General features: G+C 35.6%; 2 protein-coding genes across 2 annotated transcripts; one reads left to right on the forward strand and one right to left on the reverse strand.

The window, feature by feature from the left end:
- Window positions 1-211: 211 nt before the first annotated feature.
- Window positions 212-736, reverse strand: LOC143590806 (uncharacterized). The gene has a single exon (XM_077071174.1). The coding sequence runs from the start codon at window positions 734-736 to the stop codon at window positions 212-214; it is 525 nt and encodes a 174-aa protein (XP_076927289.1).
- Window positions 737-14,419: 13,683 nt separating this feature from the next.
- Window positions 14,420-15,670, forward strand: LOC143590808 (WRKY transcription factor WRKY51-like). Its single transcript, XM_077071176.1, has 3 exons — window positions 14,420-14,929; window positions 15,314-15,442; window positions 15,518-15,670. Exons 1-3 carry the CDS (start codon window positions 14,436-14,438, stop codon window positions 15,639-15,641), a joined length of 747 nt encoding a protein of 248 aa, XP_076927291.1. The 5' UTR covers window positions 14,420-14,435; the 3' UTR covers window positions 15,642-15,670.
- Window positions 15,671-24,414: the final 8,744 nt, after the last annotated feature.

The following is a 24,414-nucleotide window of genomic DNA, read 5'->3' on the forward strand; positions in this document are numbered from 1 at the left end:
AATTAAGGAAACCAATTTCTGAATACCCAGAAATTAGCGATCATACTGAATTAAACAAACCAATACTTCCAAAGTTACAAAAGACACCCTAACATACTAGAAAAGGCCATAATGGTCCTTCAATACATGCAACACATAAATGAACAAAACATAAAACATAAACGTAACCAGCTCATTCGTATCAAGACTTCCCCCTCAGCACTTTTTGACCTCAAGAAGTGAGTTCTGCAAAATCAGGGAAACGCAGCCTTAACTCGTCTAAGAACTCCCATGTAGCATCTTGCGTTCCTTGACCCTTCCATTGAACTAAAACCTTCATCGCTGCCCAATTCTTCCTCTTGACCAGCTTCCGATCCAACACAGCCTGGGGTTGAAGAGTGAATCTAGCTTCAGTAGGGAACGGAATGATCTTAGTTGGTGGCCCTCCAGCATCCTTCAACAACGATACATGAAAAACCGGATGGATTTGTGCCTCTTCCGGTAAGTCCAAACGATACGCCACGTTACCTACCTTCTCCACAATCATAAACGGCCCGAAATACTTAGGAGTGAGCTTCGAATGCTTGCTGACTCTCAACGAATTCTGCATGTATGGTTGTAATTTTAAATACACCCATGCCTCCGGTTCAAAAACCCTCTCCGATCTATGTTTATCCGCTTGTTGCCTCATACGGTTTTGAGCCTTGAGTAGTGACTGCTTCATTAACCTTATCGCTGTCTCTTGGTCTTGCATCATTTCGTCCACATCTCGATCACCCGTATCACGAGGAATATACGGTATATGCAAGGGTGGACGATACCCATATAAAGCCTCGAAAGAAGTTTTTTCCAACGACGAGTGGAACGTGGTGTTATACCACCATTCGGCTAGGGACACCTATTTGACCCATGTATGAGGTCTCTCCATTACCATGCATCTCAAATAACCCTCTAAACAACGATTAACTACCTCTGTTTGGCCGTCCGATTGTGGATGGTATGCGGTAGACAAGTTCGCTTCTATTCCTTGGAGGTTTAGAAATTATGTCCAAAAAGCACTCAAAAATATCGGGTCACGGTCCGAGACGATTGACTTTGGACACCCATGGAGTTTGAACACGTTATCGAGAAAGACTTGAGCCACCTCCTTAGCCGAGAACGGATGTCCCAACGTCATAAAATGGCTATACTTCGTGAGTCGTTCAACCACCACGAATATAGTATCCTTACCCTTGGCCTTCAGTAATCCACCTATGAAATCCATGGATATATCCGTAAAAATAGTGTCAGGAATCGGTAGTGGTTGTAACAAACCCGGGTGGCAATGTTTTCGTGTTTGGCTCTCATGCATACGTCACATGCACGTAGTATCTGGCGAACCACCTTCGATATCCCCTTCCAAAAAAACATACCCTTGACCCGTTGGACCGTTGCTCGTATTCCCGAATGACCCTCCATGGCCGTCTCGTGGCACAACTTTACAATCTCCTTCCTTAACTTCGTATCCGCCCCTATCACCATACATTCCTCTTTGGTTAGCCACTTTCCATTCCACTTGAACCTTGGCACATGTTCCCCTTTCTTTAACCTCTGCACTATATTTTGCACTTCAATATCCCCATTTTGACTATCCAAGATTCTTTACAGCAAGAGTGGCTCAAGTTGAGAGATGGCCATCGTAAAAAGAGTACCCCCCTTGAACCCGAGACAAGGCATCAGCCGCGACGTTCTCTCAGCCTGTTTATACTCGATACAATAGTCGTAACCCATTAACCTTGCTAACCATTTATGTTGTAGTGGGGTAGTAACCTTTTGAGTTAAGAGGTACTTTAAGCTTCATTGATCTGTACGGATAATGAATGGGCCGGTAATGAGGTAATAGTGCCACTGTTTTACAGCCACCATGATCGCTAACAATTCTTTTTCATAAACCGACAGTGCATCTTGTTTGGGTGAAAGCGCTCGACTTAGAAACGAGACCAGGTGATTCTCTTGCATGAGCACCGCCCCGACACCCCCCGCCGATGCGTCCGTCTCTATTACAAACTGTTTCTTAGGATTCGGGAGAGCCAAGACCGAAGCTGACGACAAGGCCGTTTTGAGACGCTCGAACGCGTCTTGAGCATCCTCACTCCATTTGAACGCATCCTTCTTGAGTAGATTAGTGAGAGGTTTTGCAATCATACCAAATGATCGTATAAAGCGTCGGTAGTAACCTGCTAACCCCAAAAAACCTCGGAGTTGCTTAAGAGTTTTTGGTACGGGCCATTTTTGGATTGCCTCGATCTTCATCGGGTCCGTCTTCACCCCTTCTCCAGAGATTATGCGGCCCAAATATTCTACCGCTTGGCCCCCGAACACGCATTTTGACTCTTTTGCAAACAACTTGTTTTCCTTCATAATGGACAGAACTTGTTTCAAATGTTGCACATGTTGTTGTTCGTCCCTACTATAGACCATTATGTCATCGAAAAATACCAAGACTCCCTTCCGTAACATGGGACGAAACATGTGATTCATAAGTGCTTGGAACGTCGCCGGTGTATTTGTGAGACCGAACGACATAACGAGGAATTCGTAATGCCCTTCCTGGGTTCGAAAAGCGGTTTTGTGGACGTCTTCGGGTGCCATGCGCACCTGATGATACCCGGAACGTAAGTCTAGCTTCGAAAAAAATGTAGCGCCCCCCAACTCATCTAACAGCTCTTCGATCAATGGGATGGGGAATTTGTCTTTGACCGTTACCTCATTGAGACGACGATAGTCCATACACATGCGCCATTGGCCGTCCTTTTTCTTAACCAAGACCACCGGGGCGGCAAAAGAGCTTTGGCTATTCTGGATGACCCCCGCATCTAACAGTTCCCAGGTTGTTTTCTCTATGACATCTTTCTGTACGGACGGGTATCTATAAATGCCGCTGACTTATCGGGCCCGTTCCTTCTTGGAGTACGATTTGATGGTCAAACGGACGAGGAGGGGGCAACCCTTTCGGCAGCTGGAACACCTCAGCGAATGCACGGACTAACGATTTCCACGGTAGGTTTTCGGATGGTACATCAGAATCACATAGAACCTTCGATTGATACGTGGACTCGACTCCCCGATTAGCCAACTGTAAACTAATGTTCGGTGGAGAAAATGGACGGCCTATTGAACAAGCATGTGAAGGAGGGTAATCTGCAACTTTTTAGTTTACAGTTGGCTAATCGGGGACTCGACTCCCCGATTAGCCAACTGTAAACTAAAAAGTTGCAGATTACCCTCCTTCACATGCTTGTTCAATAGGCCGTCCATTTTCTCCACCGAACACACAAACACCTTGTTGTTTTGTAAGCCTTTCAACTCGTACTGTTTGCCCTCCAACTCGAATCGCATAGTCATTTTTTGGAAGTTTCACAGAATATCTTGTAATGGAAGGAGCCATTGGACCCCTAAGATCATGTCATAATTTTTCAACATTAGAAGTAACACCTCCGTTTTAAACCAGTGGCCTTGCATGGCCCATTGAAACTCGGGGCAAAAATGGGTACATTCGAGTTCCTTGCTGTCTGCCACCCCCACATTGATAGGAGTGATGTCCCGAACCTCGCACTGCAGTTTCTTTGCTACCCTGCTATCAATGAAGTTGTGAGTCGATCCAGAATCGATGAGGATATGCAACTGACGGTTCCCCATTGATCCTTGAACCCGCATAGTCGAGTATGACGGCATAGCCGTGAGTGCATGGATGGAGATCTGGTGCTCTTTGTCATCTTCCTTAGTTCCCTCGACGTCTACATCCTCTTCGTCTTCCACTTCAATGACATAAACTTGGCCACGCGTTCGTGTACATTTGTGACCCGGCACGAATTTTTCCGTGCACCAAAAACATTCTCCTTTTGCCCTTTTTTGTTCCAATTCCTTACTACTCAAACGGCGTTGATTGTTTGGGGGTCGAGACGTAGCAGGTGCGAGTCGGTTGGGTGTAGGTAGGATCAGTAGTTTAGCGGTATTGGTAGGTGGCGTGATTTTTGCATTGGTGTTCTTTGCAGTTCCGGTGTTCCATTTACCACCCGCAAATTTCTCTTCAAGGGTTTCGTTATTAAGGGCTTGTGTTTTCGCCAACCCGTACGCCTCATGCAACGTACGTGGTTTGAACATTTTTACCGGCCCCCGGATATCCGGCTTGAGGCCTTGATATATAAACTCACGGCTTGGGTTTCGCTTAGTGCAACCTTGTTCAACAACGAGTCAAAAGCTGTGTTCAGTTCCTGTAACGTACCCGTTTGTTGTAGAGATGCCATTTCTTCTAGGGGGTCTTCGAACAATGCGTCTGAAAAACGCACATAAATGGAACGAACATAGTCTGGCTAGGGAAACTCAGCGACCGTCGCGTGTCTGGTTTTCATATAAGCCCAGTGCCATTGTAGGGCGTCGCCTTCCAAATGAACCGCAGCGTACCTCAGTTTGGACTCGTCGGGTGTGTCGTCCATTGCGAAGAAGTGCTCGCAACGGTAGACCCAGCCCTGCACATCGTCTTACCGATACGAAAGGGTTTGGAACCCCGAGAATCGGCGTCGGGACCAGACCAAGAACCAAAAGAACTGCCGGACGATTGTACCGGTTTGTCGCGCACAACCTTCAGAATCTCCTGTTGTTTCGACGATTGTTCCTGCTGTTTCATCAGCGCCGATAACATAGCCTGGATATCATTGATGGCCTTATCATGAGACTTAAGGGTGTTGTTGATTTCATTGTTACGGGTGTTGGTCATGGCGGCGGCGGAGCAGCTCCGATGAGGGATCGTGAGGCTCTGATACCCTTGATAGGTTAAGAGAAGCTAATTGAGAGAGAATTAAGGAAACCAATTTCTGGATACCCAGAAATTAGCGATCATACTGAATTAAACAAACCAATACTTCCAAAGTTACAAAAGACACCCTAACATACTAGAAAAGGCCGTAATGGTCCTTCAATACATGCAACACATAAATGAACAAAACATAAAACATAAACGTAACTAGCTCGTTCGTATCAGGAAACAAAACCAAGTTTTAGCCACCTGAAGGAGTGTAAACTAAAATATCACTCTTGCATATCTTCTGTCTTGTATCCCTAGACTCCATCAAGTATTTTACTCGCTTTTTCTAAGTGGCAAGTTCATGTTCAAATTGAGCTTTGGTTGCTTGTTATTGTTTGTTATTAGTTCTGTGACGTGTATCTAGATTTTGTGTTTGTATATGGATTTTGTTACTATCGTAACTTGATGTTTACCACCCTATCAAAACTATATTGAATACAAATTTTAGTATAGCAAATGTCGGTACCAGAACGAGCTGCTACTGACCGATTACAGTTGTGATCCCGCTGCAACGCGCGGGCTCTCTTACTAGTAATGTAAACAAACATGTAAAAAGGACATTAACACCCATGAGTTAACGTTGAATTTAGACCGAGTTAACAATTTGGACGAAATTGGCAATGGTTTGGAAACATCGAGGTTCTAATTGTGAAAAAAAGAATATTTTTAGACGAAATTCGCAAATGTGACCAAATTTCAGGGACGATTTTGGCACTGTATATATAGTAAGAAAGAGTAGAAAGACATGTTTGCCCCTAACTTAACGATTAACTTTAACAGAGTTAGTGATTTGGATGTAATTGACAAGAATTTGGAAACGTAAAGATGGTTCATATGCAAAAAATAAACTTTTTATACCAAGTTCTGACAAACCATGAGTACAAAAATAGTACTTTACTCTTTATCTTATTTGTTTTACACTTTTACATGGGGTGCAAGTATAATAATAGTGTCTAAATAAGTTTACACTGCATTCTTGAGTTTTTTATTTAAAGATTTAGAAAAGAAAAGATAAAAAAAAATTTCTTTTTTCATTTTTGAGTCTTTATTTTAAAAGAAAAGAAAGAGAATGGAAAGAAAAGTGGGGTCTTTTTTCCTCCAAAAGTTTCCTGTCAAATATGGCTGGATTGTGAAGGAAAGTTTATAGCCCATTATAATATTACTAATTTACCCTATTTTAATTCTCTTTTCTATTTGGCTATGAGGATATAATTGTAAAGTTATCATTTTTTTTTCCTATCTTTTCTTTCCGATCTAACTCAAGAATATAATTAACACTTTCTTTTCTTTTCTTTATTTTAACTCGAGAATGCCCTTTAAGTATATAATTTCTTTTCTTTTCTTCCCATGTCCAATCTTATCATTTCTTTTCCTTATATTTTAAACTCGAGAATGCAGTGTAACTCTTTGCACCTTGGTTCGGTGTTTGGGGTTTTTAAAAAGCAAGAGAAATCATTTGAGTTCTTTTTTATTTTTCTTTTGCATTTACGTCTTTTTTATTTTTCTTTTGCATTTACGTCTAAAAGATCCCAATCTCGAGACGATGTCTATCACGCGACCCTACAGGAATATACCATTTTAACAAATTTTCAATTCTAGATGTTACCATTCATGTATTTCGGGTGAAAAATCAGGGTTGATATGAAATAAAAAAATACTCTTGATATCAGCCCATTCTTTATATTTGTGTAAATGACTTTTGTAAATTATATAGTATGGTCATTAGTGTTTGTGAGTAGATGAGAAAGAGAATGTTATATGGAAAAATTAAATTCGGGGTTATACTATTTTTACCATATAATTTTTAATATTTGATGAAAACAGTTGTGAGTGGAGGAGAGAAAAAAAATAATGATAAATGTATAAAAATGTATTATTTAATTAAACAGAAAATGGGCTGGGAATGCTCTGGTAAATAAGAGTGTGTCACTGTTAAAAAAATTCTACAAATGTCAATTACAATTACTAAAAAAACACTTTAACGTTAAAGATTTATTAATAAATCCGGCATCAGAATTCAGAAAGCTGGGCAAAGACAAGATTGGGTTTGTTATCCAAAATGGGGTTGCGGCACAGCTTGTTGCCCGTTTACCTGTCACTTCATTATAAATCGCTTGGTTGTTTTTTCGATTATTTTGAAGATTGATTCTTAAGTTTGAGAAATTACACGTATTTCAGTAAAAAAAAAATAATACAACTACAAGGACTCGAGGAAATAATGGAAGAAATTGTAACAAATTAACTATTGAACCCAAAGGGCAATCCGAAACTCTCGGACAAACTTGAACTATTGACATTAAATGCAAGCATACGAGGAACAATACCAGTTTGGCCTATACGATATATGTTAAAAGTTAAAACTATGTTTAAATTTGGCATGTATTAAAATTGTATATAAACTAATATAGTTATCTTAGCATCCTTTTGAAAAAAAATTATCTTTGCGTGTCGAATTGAAACTTCTATTATTTATATAACGAGCAACTTTAAACGGAGAGAATCTTGATTTAGAGGTTACAAACGTGTTGTGTTGTGTTACATTGATCGTGCTCAACACACCATGTATAATATCACTACTGGACTCGAACATGATTCATTTAACTAAAGTGACATTTTCTTAAAGGCTAACACAAACATGGTCAATGTGCACGTTACGCGACATGTTAAGCACAACTATAACTAGTTTAATAAAATATATGATACAACGGGTTTGAAATAATTTAATTTAAGCAGTTCAATAGCACAATGAACACAACATATTTAACACGGTTAGATACAAACAATTTATTAATATGAATGACACAACATGACCGTCTAGCATGAATGACATGTCACGTTGTACACAATTATTAGCATAGCTCAATTTAGTAAGACATAAAACACCCAAAAAAAATTACTGTTGCTAAAACCTGGTATAAATATGTGATGTCTTTTTAAGAACTCATTTAACATGATTACATAAACATCTTATGTGTGTCATAAACTAGTTAGTCGAGCAAAACTAGTTTTTTTTTTCTCTAATACATAAACCTGCTTCTTAATTCACATCAACATTCACCATGCTATCATGGGACTAGCACCCTCGATAATTGGAGATGAATACCATTACTACACACTTTTACAACGTTAGGCCATATGCCCATTCGTGGTAAAACTAGTCTTGACACATTATTTACTGTGACAAAGCGTCTGATGCATTTCTTATCTCTCCTTAATTTTCTTTCATATATTTTTTTTTTAATTTGGGAAGACAGCAACTGTTCTAAAATCTTTAAATTGTGGACAAAAGGAACGTTAGAGATGGGTCTGCCTCACCTAAGAAAAACAATATTCATTCAGTCACATTCTTTGTGGGGAAGCCATCTTAAATATTCAGTCATCGTAGCAAATTTATTTTATCTTTATTTTATCTTACCATCTTTATTTTATCTTTAGAAGGAAACCTATCATAAATGACAAAACCCTTTAACTTAATTTAAAACCTCATATTTTGTATCGTATGTAGGATTTGAACTCAAAACCACCTCATTATTTTAATAAAGTCGTAAGTTGCCTCAAGTTAACCATTTATGCCGAGAATCATTAATTATCAGAAAAAAAAAATAATAGTTATAACAACTAGCTACAATAATAAATGCATGTATTGTAAGCCTAGCATTTACTTATTTGCCATATCTATTTACTTATCAGAAATCTAACCTATCTAACTAATATATTAAAGGAAAACCATTTTATCCACATGTCACCATTCTAAGGTATCCACATAGATGTCACATAGACTATTACTTAAAATATCATCCTATCCATTTAAGCTTCTCGCGGGTTTTAGATACCCATTTAAATTGTTTATATTATAATTCATGAAGGAAACCTATCATAAACAAAACCCTTTAACTTAATTTAAAACCTCATATTTTGTATCATATGTAGGATTTGAACTCAAAACCACCTCATTATTTAAATAAAGTCGTAAGTTGCCTCAAGTTAACCATTTATGCCGAGAATAATTAATTATCAGAAAAAAAAAATAGTTATAACAACTAGCTACAATAATAAATGCATGTATTGTAAGCCTAGCATTTACTTATTTGCCATATCTATTTTCTTATCATAAATCTAACCTATCTGACTAATATATTAAAGGAAAACCATTTTATTCACATGTCACCATTCTAAGGTATCCACATAGAATATCACATAGATGCCACATAGACTATTACTTAAAATATCATCCTATCCATTTAAGCTTCTCGCGGGTTTTGGATACCCATTTAACTTGTTTATATTATAATTCATGAAAGAAAACTATCATAAATGACAAAACCCTTTAACTTAATTTAAAACCTCATATTTTGTATCAGATGTAGGATTTGAACTCAAAACCACCTCATTATTTAAATAAACTCGTAAGTTGCCTCAAGTTAACCATTTATGCCGAGAATCATTAATTATCAGAAAAAAAAAATAATAGTTATAACTAGTTACAATAATAAATGCATGTATTGTAAGCCTAGCTTTTACTTATTTGCCATATCTATTTTCTTATCATAAATCTAACATATCTGACTAATATATTAAAGGAAAACCATTTTATCTATATGTCATCATTTTAAGGTATCCATATAGGATATCACCTAGATGCCACATAGACTATTACTTAAAATATTATCCTATCCATTTAAGCTTCTCGCGGGTTTTGGATACCCATTTAACTTGTTTATATTATAATTCATGGCCCGTTTTCTTATTATAACCTTTGACCCTTAAAGCTTTATAAAATTTTGAAAAATAAACTATTATGTAATACAGGTTTAGAACCTAAGACTAGAGGTGCACAAATCGGTTTTTTTAAAAAAACCGGTTCGGTTATTAACCGGACCGGTTTTTTTCGTCCAGGAAAAAAACTGGTTCGGTTAATAACCGGACCGGTTAATAACCGGTTTTTGTGTATGAAAACCATAACCGGTCAAACCGGTTAGGACCGGTTTGGGAACCGGTTAGAACCGGTTAATAAACCGGTTTTTTTATTAACCGGTTTTTTAATAACCGGTTAACCGGTTTTTTTTTTTTTTTTTTTAAATAAACATTATTTTTTCACAGTATAAACAAACCGGTAACTACAAGGCAAACCGGTATCTACAAGCATTAAATCGTTATCGCATATTCGTAACTCAAAAATACATAACTTTCATTTATAGCTTTTACATTAAAAATACAAACATTAAATCGTTATCGCATATTCGTAACTCAAAAATACAAACATTAAAGAATGCTTAGACACGATTACATTAACAACTTTCTGTTTCTTACTCATTATTTTCATCGCTACCCGATCCCGAGCTATTCCTTAGGTAATCGTCGTACGCGGCTTCTTCATCGGTCATTGGTTGAGTGTGTCCTTGATTGACCTCGTCTTCATACAAGCCCGCCTCATAGTCCATTTCCCCCTCGAGTGAGCGTTGATGTTGTGCCCTATCTAAAGAGTCCAAGTAATCCTTGTAGCAAATTGACATCTCTACAGCTGGTGGAGTGAGTCGAGTCCTCCTAATCGATATAACCCTGCCAGAAACAGAAAAAGCAAACTCCGAAGCTACCGTGGAAGCTTGGACCGTTAGTAAATCTTTGGCCATGGCGGCGAGGATCGGAAACTCATCCTCCTTACCTCTCCACCAAGCCAGCAAATCAAGACTTCTAAATTCATCTGGAGTCATGTGTTTCACAAAGTTGGTACCACCATACCTTCCAAGTTCACTGCTTGGGGTGTTTACCTTTTGACGTTTACCGGCGTCTTCCCAAATCATGTAGTACATCCCCATTTCAAGGTCGGTTTGGGATTGGGATTGGGCAACAGCTCTTAACGAGTCATGAATTTGGGAAGACGACCCGTATTTTGTAAGGTAAACATCATACATGTTAGACAAGGTGGTGTTGAAAGCATTCTTTAAAGTTTGGTTATAATAGGGGTTTTGATCGTCGTTTAACTCTAGCTCATCATAAATTTTTTCTATTAAAGCTTCAACACCACCAACATTTATGCAAGGGTTTAACGCAGCAGCACATGTCAAAACAGCGGGTAGTTGTTGAAAATATTTTCTAAATTTTTCTTTCATTTTTACACCCATATCAAAATAAGGTGCACCCCTACAATGAAGTTCACTCAACTTTGTGCACATGACAGCAATTTTTGGTAAAGCAATGGGGCTTGTTGGATAGTAAACCCCGGATAAACTAGTTGTGCAAGATTTAAAAATTTGAAGGACCTCCGTAACGATCTCAATCAATAACCAGTTTCTAGGATCGTACGGTGCACATTTACCCCTACTTGACATTATTTGATGAAACGCAATTAGTAATTCTTTTTGTTGGATGGCTTTCTCAAACATATCACAAGTCGAGTTCCATCTTGTTGGACAATCCCAATTGGGCCCCAACCATTGACAATTAGCTTCATCACAAAATTTTTTGTATCGTGAAAATGTTTTATTGTTGCTAAAAACATCTCGTAACATTCTTTTAAAATTGTTTCTTTGCGTTTCGATCACGTTTAACCCATCTTGCACGGCCAAGTTGATAATATGTGCAATGTATCGGCTATGAAAAAACGCTCCATCACAAATAGGTTTATACTTTAATTTTAAATGGCCAACCGCGGCCGTATTGTTGGACGCGTTATCAAACGAAATTGAAAAGATTTTATCTTCAATCTTGTATTGTCGAATGACTTTATCCAAGAGTTTAAAAATATTTCTACCCGTGTGCGGGTAATCAAACAATTGAAACGCAACGGTTCGTTTCATCATTTGCCATGACCCGGGGTCAACCCAATGAGCCGTCACACAAATGTATGAGTCGGGCGAACCATTAGGTTCCGACCACACATCCGTTGTTAAGTTTACACCTTTTTGTAAGTTTGAAAAGTATGAAATTAGTTCGGATTTAGCGTTTTTCCAAGCTTTAAGACAATCTCTTCTAAGGGTCGAACGACTTACGTGTTGGTAGCGTGGTTGAACATACTTTTGCATCATCTCCGTGAATTGAGGGTTGTCGAAGTGGTTGAAAGGAAGTGTATTTTGAATCACAAAGTTTGAAAACTTTTGACGTACCGCTTCAAGGTCGTACGTAAACACCGTTCCTTGATTCGTCATCTCCGGCTGCGAACTACTTCCCGATTCGTCCTTCAAGGCCTTGCAAAAGGGCCTTTGTACATGCGCTCTTAAAGTGGAGTTTGCATATTTGCCATAAAACTTCAAACAATGTTTGCATCGAGCTTTTTGGGTACCGTTAGACATTTCGCATAGGTCGAAATGTTGCCAAATATCTTGGTTTCGTTTCGTGGGGATGACCCGAACGACCGTTTCTCCCGTGTTCGAGGCACCCATGTTGACGGATGAAGTAGCACTTTGGGAGGCCATGATAATCGACTACGAAATAAGAGCGTATGGAGTGGTAATGTGGTATAATTGAGCGTGAGATAACAAAATAATCGCGTATGTAATAAACGTTTAGAGCGTTTGGAGTTGTATAATCGAGTGTGATCTAACCAATACCCAACCTAAGCTATATATAGATGTTTGTGGGGGTAAAATGGGAAAAAAAAACGGTCAAAAATTATAAAAAACGGCTATATGGCCGTTACTCAACGGGAAAAAACCGGTTTTTAACCGGTTAACCGGTTTTTTTATAACGGTCAAAAACCGGTTTATAAAAAAACCGGTTAACCGGTTTTTTAAAAAACCGGTTATTAAAAAAACCGGTTTTTTAATAACCGGTTATTAAAAAAAACCGGTTTTTTTTATAACCGGTTATAAAACCGGTTTTGGCTCCAAATTGTGTAACCGATATATAAACCGCCGGTTTGTAAACCGGTTTACAAAAAACCGGTTTTCTTAAAAACCGGTTTCCGGTTTAAACCGGCAAACCGGTTCGAGGACCGGTTTTTTTGACCACCTCTACCTAATACCTTAGGTTTCAAACCAAAGGTGCTTACCAACTCCACTAAAGTGGTAGTTGTGTTTGATTTATTGACTAAACATATATAGTTGTGATTACAAAATTAAATTATTTATTTATATACAATTTAACTTAATATTTAAAGTTTTGAATTCATAACTTAATAATTAATTTGACTTTATTATAAGAAGGCATATGTTAAATTTGATAACAACTAATGATAATTAACAAAATGATCACAAAATTTTTTAAAATATTATTAAAATCTCGGTTTGACAATGCATTTTTATGTAAATTAGTAGTTCCTTCTGTTTTGAGTTTTTACTTTTTAGTATCTCATATTTAGATATCACAATTACGATATATGCATTTTTATTGAATATTATTTTATATGATTTTACATATATATTACGTTTTATATGTGTTCTATCCGTGTGTAATACGGGTACTATCCTAGTATTTATATATAGCATTACTATATTTCAATAATTACACTAAAAATCACCATATTTTCTCTCTAATATACAATTAAATAATATTTTTCTATATCTTTATCATTTCACTTTCTCGTTCATCCACTCACAACCACTTTCAAATATATTAAAAAATAAATAGAGAGTGAAACAGTGTTCCTCTAAATTTACTTATTTTTAAAATTTTTTTCTCTCTTTCACTTATAACCATTTACAATTCTCTTAAAAAAGTTTAGAGATTTCCCAGACAATATTTTAAAGGAGTTGTTTTGAATTCTCAAAATACGTAGAGAGTGTCATTGCAACTATTTATTTAACAATACTAGTATAGTAGTCTACCTGTTATAATTACTTTTTTTCCAAATACGTTTAACTTAATACAAATAATAAATCTATTTATTGTACACCTATTTTTGCTTTGATGACAAACGTTTAAATCTTTTAATTTTTGTGATTTCTATTTTCCATCATAAGCTATAATATTTTTGTCATTATTAATTTATAGAAAAACATTTACACTACATAAAATTGTCCCGAGAAGTTGGTCTAGTGGTAAGAGGCATGTTTTCCCAATGTGAAGATGAAAGTTCGATTCTCACATGGGCTAGTTCGAAGGACATCTGGTTTAAGTGACGAATCAGGGCTTTCATCCCGAGTTCGAACCCGAAAAAAGACAAGAGTTTACAGATTTTATCCGGTTCCCGTGCTTTAGCAGGTGCGGTCTCACGACGACCGAAAATTGACCTTAAACATAGCCCCAAAAAATACACTTAAGCGTATTTTTCTTTGCCATTAATAAAAAAACATATACATAAAATTGTTAAAATCGTGACCACTAATATATACCTTCTGTCACATTTTGGTCATCATTATAATAATTATTATTAATATATTATTTAATATTTTTGTTTGACATTGAAATTTGAAGGCACGGTTTCCAGCTACGGTCTACGTACGCATTTACTTAATTTTATTCACATTTATTTCAAAACCATTCAGTCTTCCTTTGACTTTCTGCCTTACACCTGTCCATCACGCTGCATATAAGTCAAACCAATCTTCACCGTCCGATCAATTCCAATCCCCATTGACTCAACTACCTTTACAAACAAACAAACAAACAAACAAACCCTATTAACTTCATCCATTCATCGATCATTCATTCATTTTCAACCTTCAATTCCTCAACAATGGCGGTTGATTTCGTCGGAGTCCAACCTCTAAACCACATCAACCGCATATTCCAGTTACCAAACCACGACTTCACCGCTTCCGACACGGCGCGTACCGGTCACGCGCGCTTCCGCCGTGGACAGTCGTTTTCCGGCGGAGACAACACCAACGGACCTTCAGTTTCCTCACAATCGGAAGATAAACCACGAGATTCGACGCAGATTGTACGGAACGAGTGTTTTTTGACGGTGACGGAAAAGATGACGGCGTCAGCTAGCTCGTCGTCGGAGATAACGGCGGGAGGAGGATTAGACGGAAGCGTGTCGAACGGTAGACAGTGTTCGTCGTTAGGTATTGTAGCTCCGTCGTTGACGTTTTCGTCGAGGAAGCCACCGTTACCGGCGAATCGCCGGAAAAGGTGCAGTGCTGACCGTCCGGTTGCATCCGTACATAGATCTGGAACGGAAAGTCATTCGGCTTCTAGAAGCGGTTGCCATTGCTGCAAGAGAAGGTGAATATTTGCTCCCGGCGTAGTTTAGAAAAAACCTATTCTTATTATCTAAGTTACGCTTGAAAATTCAGTGATTATAAATTCTTAACTTGCGCCTCGATTTCGATGGTTAAATAATTCGTAAATTAGTCGGTCACGGTGTACTTTAGCAAATTAGCAATAGCTCGTCTAATCTGCGCGTCGTGTTTAATAATTCACAAATTAAATCGCTCACGGTGTATTTTAGCAAGCAACCATATTTGTCATCTATCTTACGCCTTGTATTAATTCGCTGACGGCGTACGGTTGCAAAAAGCTATATTTAATTTCTATCTTACGCCTTTTGATGAATTAATAATATACGGTTCACAAATTAATATCTTCGTTCTCATTTTGCTCTCTCAGGAAAACCGGATCAAAACGTGAAATAAGAAGAGTTCCGATTACCGGATCTAAGGTTACAAGCATACCTGCTGATGATTACTCATGGAAGAAGTACGGCGAGAAGAATATCCACGGCTCTAATTATCCAAGGTAATTAATCGACTAACAGATCATCATAATAATTATTATTATTATTAATTTTAATTTCTGATTTCATATGTGCAGAGTATACTACAAGTGCATTACCGTTAAAGGATGTCCGGCGAGGAAGCGTGTAGAGTTAGCTACCAACGATTCGAAGATGATCGTCGTTACTTACGACGGGGAACACCGTCACTGTCACCGGTAAAGTTGACCGGTGTGCCTGTTTAGACAACGTGAAGGGGACGCATCCGCACATGTGGTCCCCTCTGAATCACTTCGCACAATTTTCTACGGTCAACAAACAAACAGGGTGTTAGAAAATGAGAATGAGAAAATGACTTTTTTTGTTGTTGTTCTTAGGTTAGTTGAGGGTGTAAGTTGTATATTAGACAAAAGGTGAAGGGTGTAAATGGTCATTTAGAAGGTGCGTCGGATTTGATATTCGATCTTGTTTGGACTAATTGGTCTTTAGTATTATAAAATTAAGTTTAATATATTTGAATCTTTAAAGTAAAATGAAAATGAAGATATGATGTGATGCAAGGAATATTGGAATAGTCAATGGGTTTAAAGTCTTTTATATGATAAATAATACAATAAATGTGTGACAACTGTAGTCTTTATTTTGGTATTTATTATGCTTGTTGGTGCGACTTTTGGCAAGTTGTTTATCCCGTGACTTCGTCAATGTATCTGATGGCTATGACCTAAAATGTTGTATTAATAGCTTAGAGAATTTGGTAAAATAGTAAAGAGTTGAATATGAAGAATGAGTTAGGTTATAATAGAAAGTATAGTTTTTGTATGAAGGATAAGAAGTAATCTTGCCTATTGATTTTGAAAATGAATGGTTAAGATTAGTTTAGAGGGAAATCAAGTGTGAACACAAGGTAAATGGCATAAAAGAAATAACACATTTGTTGACTTTCTCTCTCTACATGCAAGACACATGCTAAATTCCCCCATCATTTTAAAACGTTCATAACTTTTTTTTACGACGTTTTTATTGAAAAACAAATTCACCATAATAACGAGTGTCTTTTTATCTTTTATATGAGTACCATATTGTAATATAAAAATTAAAAAAAAATTAGTGGGTTTTCTAAAAATTGTGTTTTACCGAATTATGTATTACAAAATTGTGTTATACAATAGTATTTTTTATTGTGTTTTTTTTTCATTGTGTTATTTACATTGTGTCATACAATTGTGTTTTTATCATTGTGTTTTTTTTTCATAGTGTATTTTTCCATTGTGTTTTTCATAGTGTTTTTTATTGTGTTTTTTGAACTTTTCCGGCGAGGTGGTGGCGGTGGGTGACGGTTGTGGTGGCGGTGGGCGGTGGAGTGGTGGTGGTTGTAAGAGATGAGTGAAGATGTAATTGGGTTTTATGTAAGTGGGTGTTTGAAATTAATTTAAGTGGGTTTTGAGATTAAAGTAAGTGGGTTTTGATGTTAAAGTATTAGACTAAAATACTCTCATTCCTAGCCTTCTTAGGAAAATCAAACTTCTTATTTGAACCTAACCCTATGAAGAATATTTATAATTTATAACTTTATGTTGGCCAAATAAAAGAAAATTTCATGAATGTTTATTTAAATTTGCTAAAATTGTACTTCAAAAATCAATGTCGCTGTTTGAATTTCCGATTTTTTAAAGAGACACCATTCTATATCATCCTATACTAACTTGATAATGATAATGCTAGACTACTAATGCAATTAGCAAGAAGTAGGCATGTTGCACGAAAAGGAAGGAAGTCTATATCAAGATGATATGTGCACCCATAAATACTCTTTAAAATAGCAAGAGAAGAGTATGATTTTGTTTTCGTTTGTTATGCAAAAAACCGCAACCTGATGAGGTTATAAAATCTCTATGTTGGTTATCAAGAAGCAATCCATTCAAAAAATTGAATATGAACGAGTTGAGAATTAAGATGAAAACAAACTGCACTCGTGATCGATACAATAATTCAAGCTTACAAATAACTGATTGATGCACATATGTTTACGTTAAAAGTTCACACATTTGACGCCAACTTTTTCAATTTCAAGGTTCAATGCCCTCACCGCATCATGAGAGATGGATTTCCTTATGTAAAGGTTTTGACTTTTTTTTTTAAATAAAGTTCCGACGAAGTTAACAATTTTTTACGGTCTAGCGTGCCACAACGTACGCCGGTTTAATACCAGATTAATGATAGTTTGCGTCATTTCTTCGCCCCACGAATCTATATCTATATATTATATTAAAACAATACAATTTGTCCTCTTCCTATTGGATAGCTTTCCTATTTTTTATAAATAGCAAAGTCTCTTAGAATTTGTAACTAATAAAATAATGCTAAAAGAAATTCTAAAATTAACCACATTAATGTGTTTGATAAAAGGCTTTGTTATTTATAGAAAATATGAAAGTCATTCAATATGAATGGGGCATATTGTTTTATTTTAATATAAGATATAGATACCAAGTAATTTAAATGCCATTTAATAACAATATAATCATATGTAACCATTAACCAATCATAATCACAAATTAATAAATGAATTCATATGAATAAAATGAGTTCTCAGTCATTTAAAAAAGACTATCAATTAAGTTACTATTAATTGGGTTATTATTAAAATAGGTTATGATATAAGTGAGTTTTGGTCAAATCGGACCATTTTATTAAATGTGAAATTGGTTCGGTTTAAAATGAGTTGTTTGGCCCATCTTAACCTCGTTGCCTAATTTAAGTTAAAACACGTTAAACTTTGTAGAAGTTTTCTTCGTGGACTTAAAATAACCCACTTCTTGATTAATGGTATGAGATTTTCATATCTATATTGCAGCTCCAATGTTTGTATTTATGTTCTTTTGTGTCCTCCGTGTCACAAGTCTAATCTCCATCTTGACCTGTTTTTCGATGAATGGTATATTTTGTTGTATATGTGCTTTTATAAAATTACTACAAATCAAATCATCATTAATCATATTTGTATTTGAGGAGTAGGTTTCTTATTCTAAGTGAAATTGAACTTAACTGAATGTCACAATTAGATGTAGTATGCTTAGGAACTCATATACTATTAATCTGTTATGCAGATGTCTTTTTTTTTTTCATCTTGTATCATATAAATGGGTTTGAGTTAGTGGAATTCGCTTGAACCGGATGGTAGAGGAGTTTTCGCACAAGTGCTCTTCCAAATACTTAATACGGTTATGAGACATTTTAAGGTTACTATTTCTTAACAGATTTCTATTTTAATATTGCATTTGGTCATATTCACACAACCATACACATCAACAACTGATAAAAGATTTACGTCGATTAATATTGATGTTTTGTGTTATTATTGAATTATGTTAGAATAAGAACATTTGGCATCTATCATTATGTTTGATCCAATAGCCACAATGGAAATGGTTTGAAAAGTTGAAATTAGAACTTATTGTCATTCAAATCGTTAAATAAGTTATAAAAGCCAGTTGACTTTTCTAAGTGTTTAGTTATTAGCTATTAGAAAAAACCAATTTGTTTCTTTTATAGTCTTTGACAGCAACGAAATGGTACGAATTAAAGTATAAACCTTGTATACAAGGAAGTATTTAGGAAGTTGTAAATGCTAAATTTATGACACTTTTGTAAAATAAATAGTTAAATTGTATGGAGTTTTGTTCATTTTTATTTTAAATTATGTTTCAGTTAGTTCTTCCTGTAGCTGATCAAAGTGCAAAGTAAACTAATAAAAAACATGAGGCTCACAATTGGATTTTAATCCTTACATGTTGAAGAAATAAAATAATTTGCGAATAGGCTATTGGACGGTGAATGAATCTACAAATTCTCGATGATCTTCTAATTAACAGTTCACTATATGCAATATCTTATTTAATAGATCAGTTCATTATATGCAATATCTTATTTAATAGATATTGTCTATCCTTCGATTCTAGAAAAGTTCAATAAACTTACTTACAAGAACGGCCAATATTGTCGTTTGAAATTGTATGTATTTATTGAAGAATTTTTATATTTTCACCCGTGACGTCCACGGATCAATAACATAGTATACAATATTTTATTTCCTTCGACTTTGTTTTCTTCCTGTAGATAACATTTACAATCATATTCTTGTTTTCTTATTTAAAAACATGTTATGAATCACCACTGACAACCTTGCCGACAATATGTATGACACCAAATATCAAAGGCCAATTATATGACCTTGTCTACCAATTATACAATCTTGTCTTCTAAATAGTATAGTTGGTTGTAATATATATATCATGTAAATGTAAGGGTAAAGATTACCCGAGACACATTCTCATATTTGCTATTATCATCTTCCTTTCATAATCATATTCAATATTCTTATAATTGTGGTGATATTATAACACGTTATCAGCACGAGCCGCTTATATCCTAACCAAGAAAGGTAATAGACACAAAGGTATCTACATAAGCATCATAAACACTTCTTTAATTATGTACATTAGATATATATCTATGCATATACATATACTAACTAATATACTGAGTAATAGCAATAATGTGTATAAACATTGTTATTAAAATTTGATAACTATTCTAACTTTTATTTATATATGCACACTAATATCTCATTTAGAAGTTAGATTTATTTACACTAACAATTCTATTCTTATTATTGTGCATACTAATTACATATATTTTATAAAATAAACTGTATTTAATATCTTATTTATTATCTTACTTTAAAATAATTAATATTATATATTATATATATACACACACACACAAACGGTAATGTTACCGTTATAAACGGTAATATAACCGTTATAAAATGGTTATAAATTTTCACTATAAATAACCAATCAATAACCCCATTTCATTTACAACAAACATTCTTCTTATTAAATTTATCCAAGATAAAATTCTCAAAATGATTCACCCGGTTTTGATGTTGGTCACTATAATGCTTATACTACTTCTCATTCTAATTTTTAATCTCCCATCTGAAGATTTCGGCATTTTCTTTTTCTTTTATATGTTTATAGCTCTACCAATGTATTGTATCTCATTGTTGATTGATATATATGGATTCTAATATTTATCTTATTATTTGCTCTATTATGTTTAGCAACAAAATGTCAAATATAGTAAAACTCGAATTCCCTGCACTCAACATTTCTGGAGAAAATTATATGTCTTGGACAGCAAATGTCAAAAGACATTTAAAATCTATGGATGTGTTAGACGCAATCCAAGAATACAATGATTGCTCTGACCAGGATAAAGCAAGAGCTGATGTTTTCATTCATAAACATATTGATGAATTACTACAGCATGAGTATTTTAATTATGATAACCCATATATGATATGGGAAGATTTGAAAAGCAGATTCGGTCATCTAAAGGAAGTTTTATTTCCTACTTCTAGAGATGAATGGAACAGTCTTAGGTTCCAAGATTTTAAGAGGGTAAATGATTACACCTCTGCTTTATACCGAATTTGTTCAAAGCTAGAATTTTGTGGGTATCCCGTAACAGAGGAAGAAAAGTTAGAGAAAACTTTCTCCACATTTCATGCATCAAATATAAACTTGCAAACACATTATCGTTTGCAGAATTTTAAGAGATACTCTGATCTAAATACATTACTCCTTGTAGCAGAGAAAAATAATGAATTATTGATGAAAAATCATCAATCTCGTCCCACGGGTTCATTAGCAATACCAGAAGCACATGTTGCTCACAAAAGTTCTCATAAAAATTCTGATCATAAATGGGAACAAAGTCGAGGACGAGGCCGTGGACGTGGACGTGGTCATTTTGACAAAAGGCATTTTAATGATCGTAAGCATCCATTCAAATGGAACAATAAGTCTTACGGTCGTGGTCGTGGTCGTGGCCGTGGTCGTAACCAGAGAGCCAATAATTATCATGTCCCACACAATACCAATTCCAACCACCAAAATAAATGGAATGAAGCTGGTAGGTCCGAAAACAATGGCACTTCATGTTTTAGATGTGGAAGTACAAACCACTAGGCAAAGGCTTGTCGCACAGCTCCACATCTGTGTGAACTGTACCAAGCCTCTCTAAAAGGAAAAGAGAAAGAAGTGAACCATGTTGATAACTTTAATAATATCAATGCTGAGCTGAGCATTGAAGACTTTGGGGTAGAACTTTGAAACAAAGTTGCTTGACCACTATAATTAGATGCAGTTATTAAGTGTGTTCTCATTATCTTTAATTATGTAGTTCCTCTTTCATGTACTACTTGTGTTTCAATTAAATAAAGTTCTTATTAAAATATCATATGTCTTCGTTATACACTTATTTTTTTTCTTAATATTTTTCAAGATTTAAAATGAAAATCACCGGAGCACAAGATCAAACAAATGAAGAAGATATATGTATAGCGGATAGTGGAGCCACGCATACTATACTTAGATCTAAAAAATATTTTTATAAACTGAAACCAACAAAAGGTATCATCAATACAATATCAGGTCCTACAAACTTGATAGAAGGAGTGGGAAAAGCTAATTTAGCATTACCAAATGGTACAAAGCTCAAAATAGAAAATGTTTTATTTTCCCCAAAATCAACAAGAAATTTGTTGAGTTTCAGAAACATATATCATAATGGATATGATACTCAGTCAAGGACTGTTAGTAATGAAAAATATTTGCATATCATAAGCAAAGATCAAATATTGGAAAAATTACCAATGCTCCATTCTGGTTTGCATTATACATATATAAATATGCCTCAAGCACATATGGCAGTCAAAGAAAATTGTTGCGATTCTGGTATCATAAACTTATGGCATGACAGATTAGGCCATCCAGGATCCACAATGATAAAAAGGATCATTGAAAATACACATGGGCATCCACTGAAAGGTCAAAAGATCCATAAAATAGATAAAATGCCTCAATGTACATCTTATTCTCTTGGAAAATTAATTACAAGGCCTTCGCCATTAAAAGTCGATAAAGAAACACCAATGTTTCTTGAAAGAATTCAAGGTGACATATGTGGACCAATTCATCCACCATGTGGACCATTTAGATACTTCATGGTCTTAATAGACGCATCCAGCAGATGGTCTAATATCTCTTTATTATCGACTCGTAATGTTGCTTTTGCAAAATTTCTTGCTCAAATTATCAAATTACGTGCACATTTTCCGGATTATACCATTAAAAGAGTAAGGCTTGATAATGCGGGAGAATTTACATCACATGCTTTTGATGATTATTGCATGTCTGTGGGGATTGTTGTAGAACACCCTGTTGCTCATGTACACACACAAAATGGCTTAGCCGAGTCGTTGATCAAACGCCTACAGCTAATAGCTAGACCATTAATAATGAGGACAAAACTCCCTGTTTCTATTTGGGGTCATGCAATTATGCATGCTGGATCATTAATCCGCGTGAGACCAAGTGCAAATCATAAATACTCTCCCACACAACTTGTTTCTGGAAATGAGCGAAATAACTCTCATCTTAGAATTTTTGGTTGTGCTGTGTATGTTCCTATTGCACCACCACAACGCACAAAAATGGGTCCCCAAAGAAGGTTGGGAATATATGTTGGATATGAAACATCTTCCATCATAAGATACCTTGAACCTTTAACAGGTGATGTATTTACATCACGTTTTGCTGATTGTCATTTTAACGAGACAATGTTCCCGACATTAGGGGGAGAAATGAAAAAGCAAGAAAGAGATATATCATGGTGTGTGCCATCATTGTTACACCTAGACCCAAGATCAAAACAAAGTGAGACAGAGGTTCAAAAAATAATACATCTACAAGAAATTGCAAATCAGTTACCTGATGCATTTACTGATATAAACAGGGTCACTAAATCTCATATACCAGCTGCTAATGCTCCAGCTCGAGTTGAGATTCCAAGCAAGCAAAACCATAATAATGCACCTCATGAATCTCAAAAAAGTTTAAAACGTGGAAGGCCAATCGGTTCAAAGGATAAAAATCCTCGAAAAAGAAAGGGTTCTGAGAAGGATACTGACCCTAAGGAAGGAATGATTGACAAAACCTTCCCTCAAGAAAGAATAAATGATATAACATTTCCTCAGGAAGAAATAAATGATTCCAATAAAGAATTGTCAATAAACTATGGTAAATCACATATAATGTGGGATCGAGATGAAATGGAAAATATTGATGATATATTTTCTTATTCTGTGGCAAGCGATATCATGGAAGAAAATGAAGACCCTGAACCAAAATCTGTAGATGATTGTAAAAATCGACAAGATTGGAACAAATGGAAAGATGCTATGCAAGCTGAATTAAACTCACTAAACAATCGAAAGGTTTTTGGACCTATTGTCATTACACCAAAGTCAATGAAACCTGTAGGATATAAATGGGTTTTTGTGAGAAAACGAAATGAGAAAAATGAAGTTAAAAGATATAAAGCAAGACTTGTAGCTCAAGATTTTTCTCAGAGGCCAGGAATTGACTATGAAGAAACGTATTCTCCTGTCATGGATGCTATTACGTTTAGATATTTAATCAGCTTAGCAGTCTCTAAAAATTTAGAGATGCGCCTTATGGATGTTGTCACAGCTTACTTGTATGGATCACTAGATAGTGACATCTATATGAAAATTCCCGAAGGATTTAAACTCCCCGATGCAATAAGCTCAAAGCCTAAGGAAATGTATTCCATCAAATTACAAAGATCCTTGTATGGACTGAAACAATCTGGAAGGATGTGGTACAATCGTTTGAGTGATTATTTGATAAGCAAAGGATACACAAATAATCTTATTTGTCCATGTGTCTTCATCAAGAAGACAACATCAGGATATGTGATTATAGCTGTATATGTTGACGATCTAAATTTAATTGGGACACAAAAAGAAATTAATGAAGCAATTGCTCTTTTAAAGAAAGAATTCGAAATGAAAGATCTTGGAAAAACCAAATATTGTCTTGGTTTACAAATTGAGCATATG

Source organism: Bidens hawaiensis, unplaced genomic scaffold, assembly GCF_021521415.1.
Source record: "Bidens hawaiensis isolate Kalapana, Puna unplaced genomic scaffold, B.hawaiensis_p1.1 tig00039004_1, whole genome shotgun sequence".
In the NCBI taxonomy this organism is placed as follows: Eukaryota; Viridiplantae; Streptophyta; class Magnoliopsida; order Asterales; family Asteraceae; genus Bidens; species Bidens hawaiensis.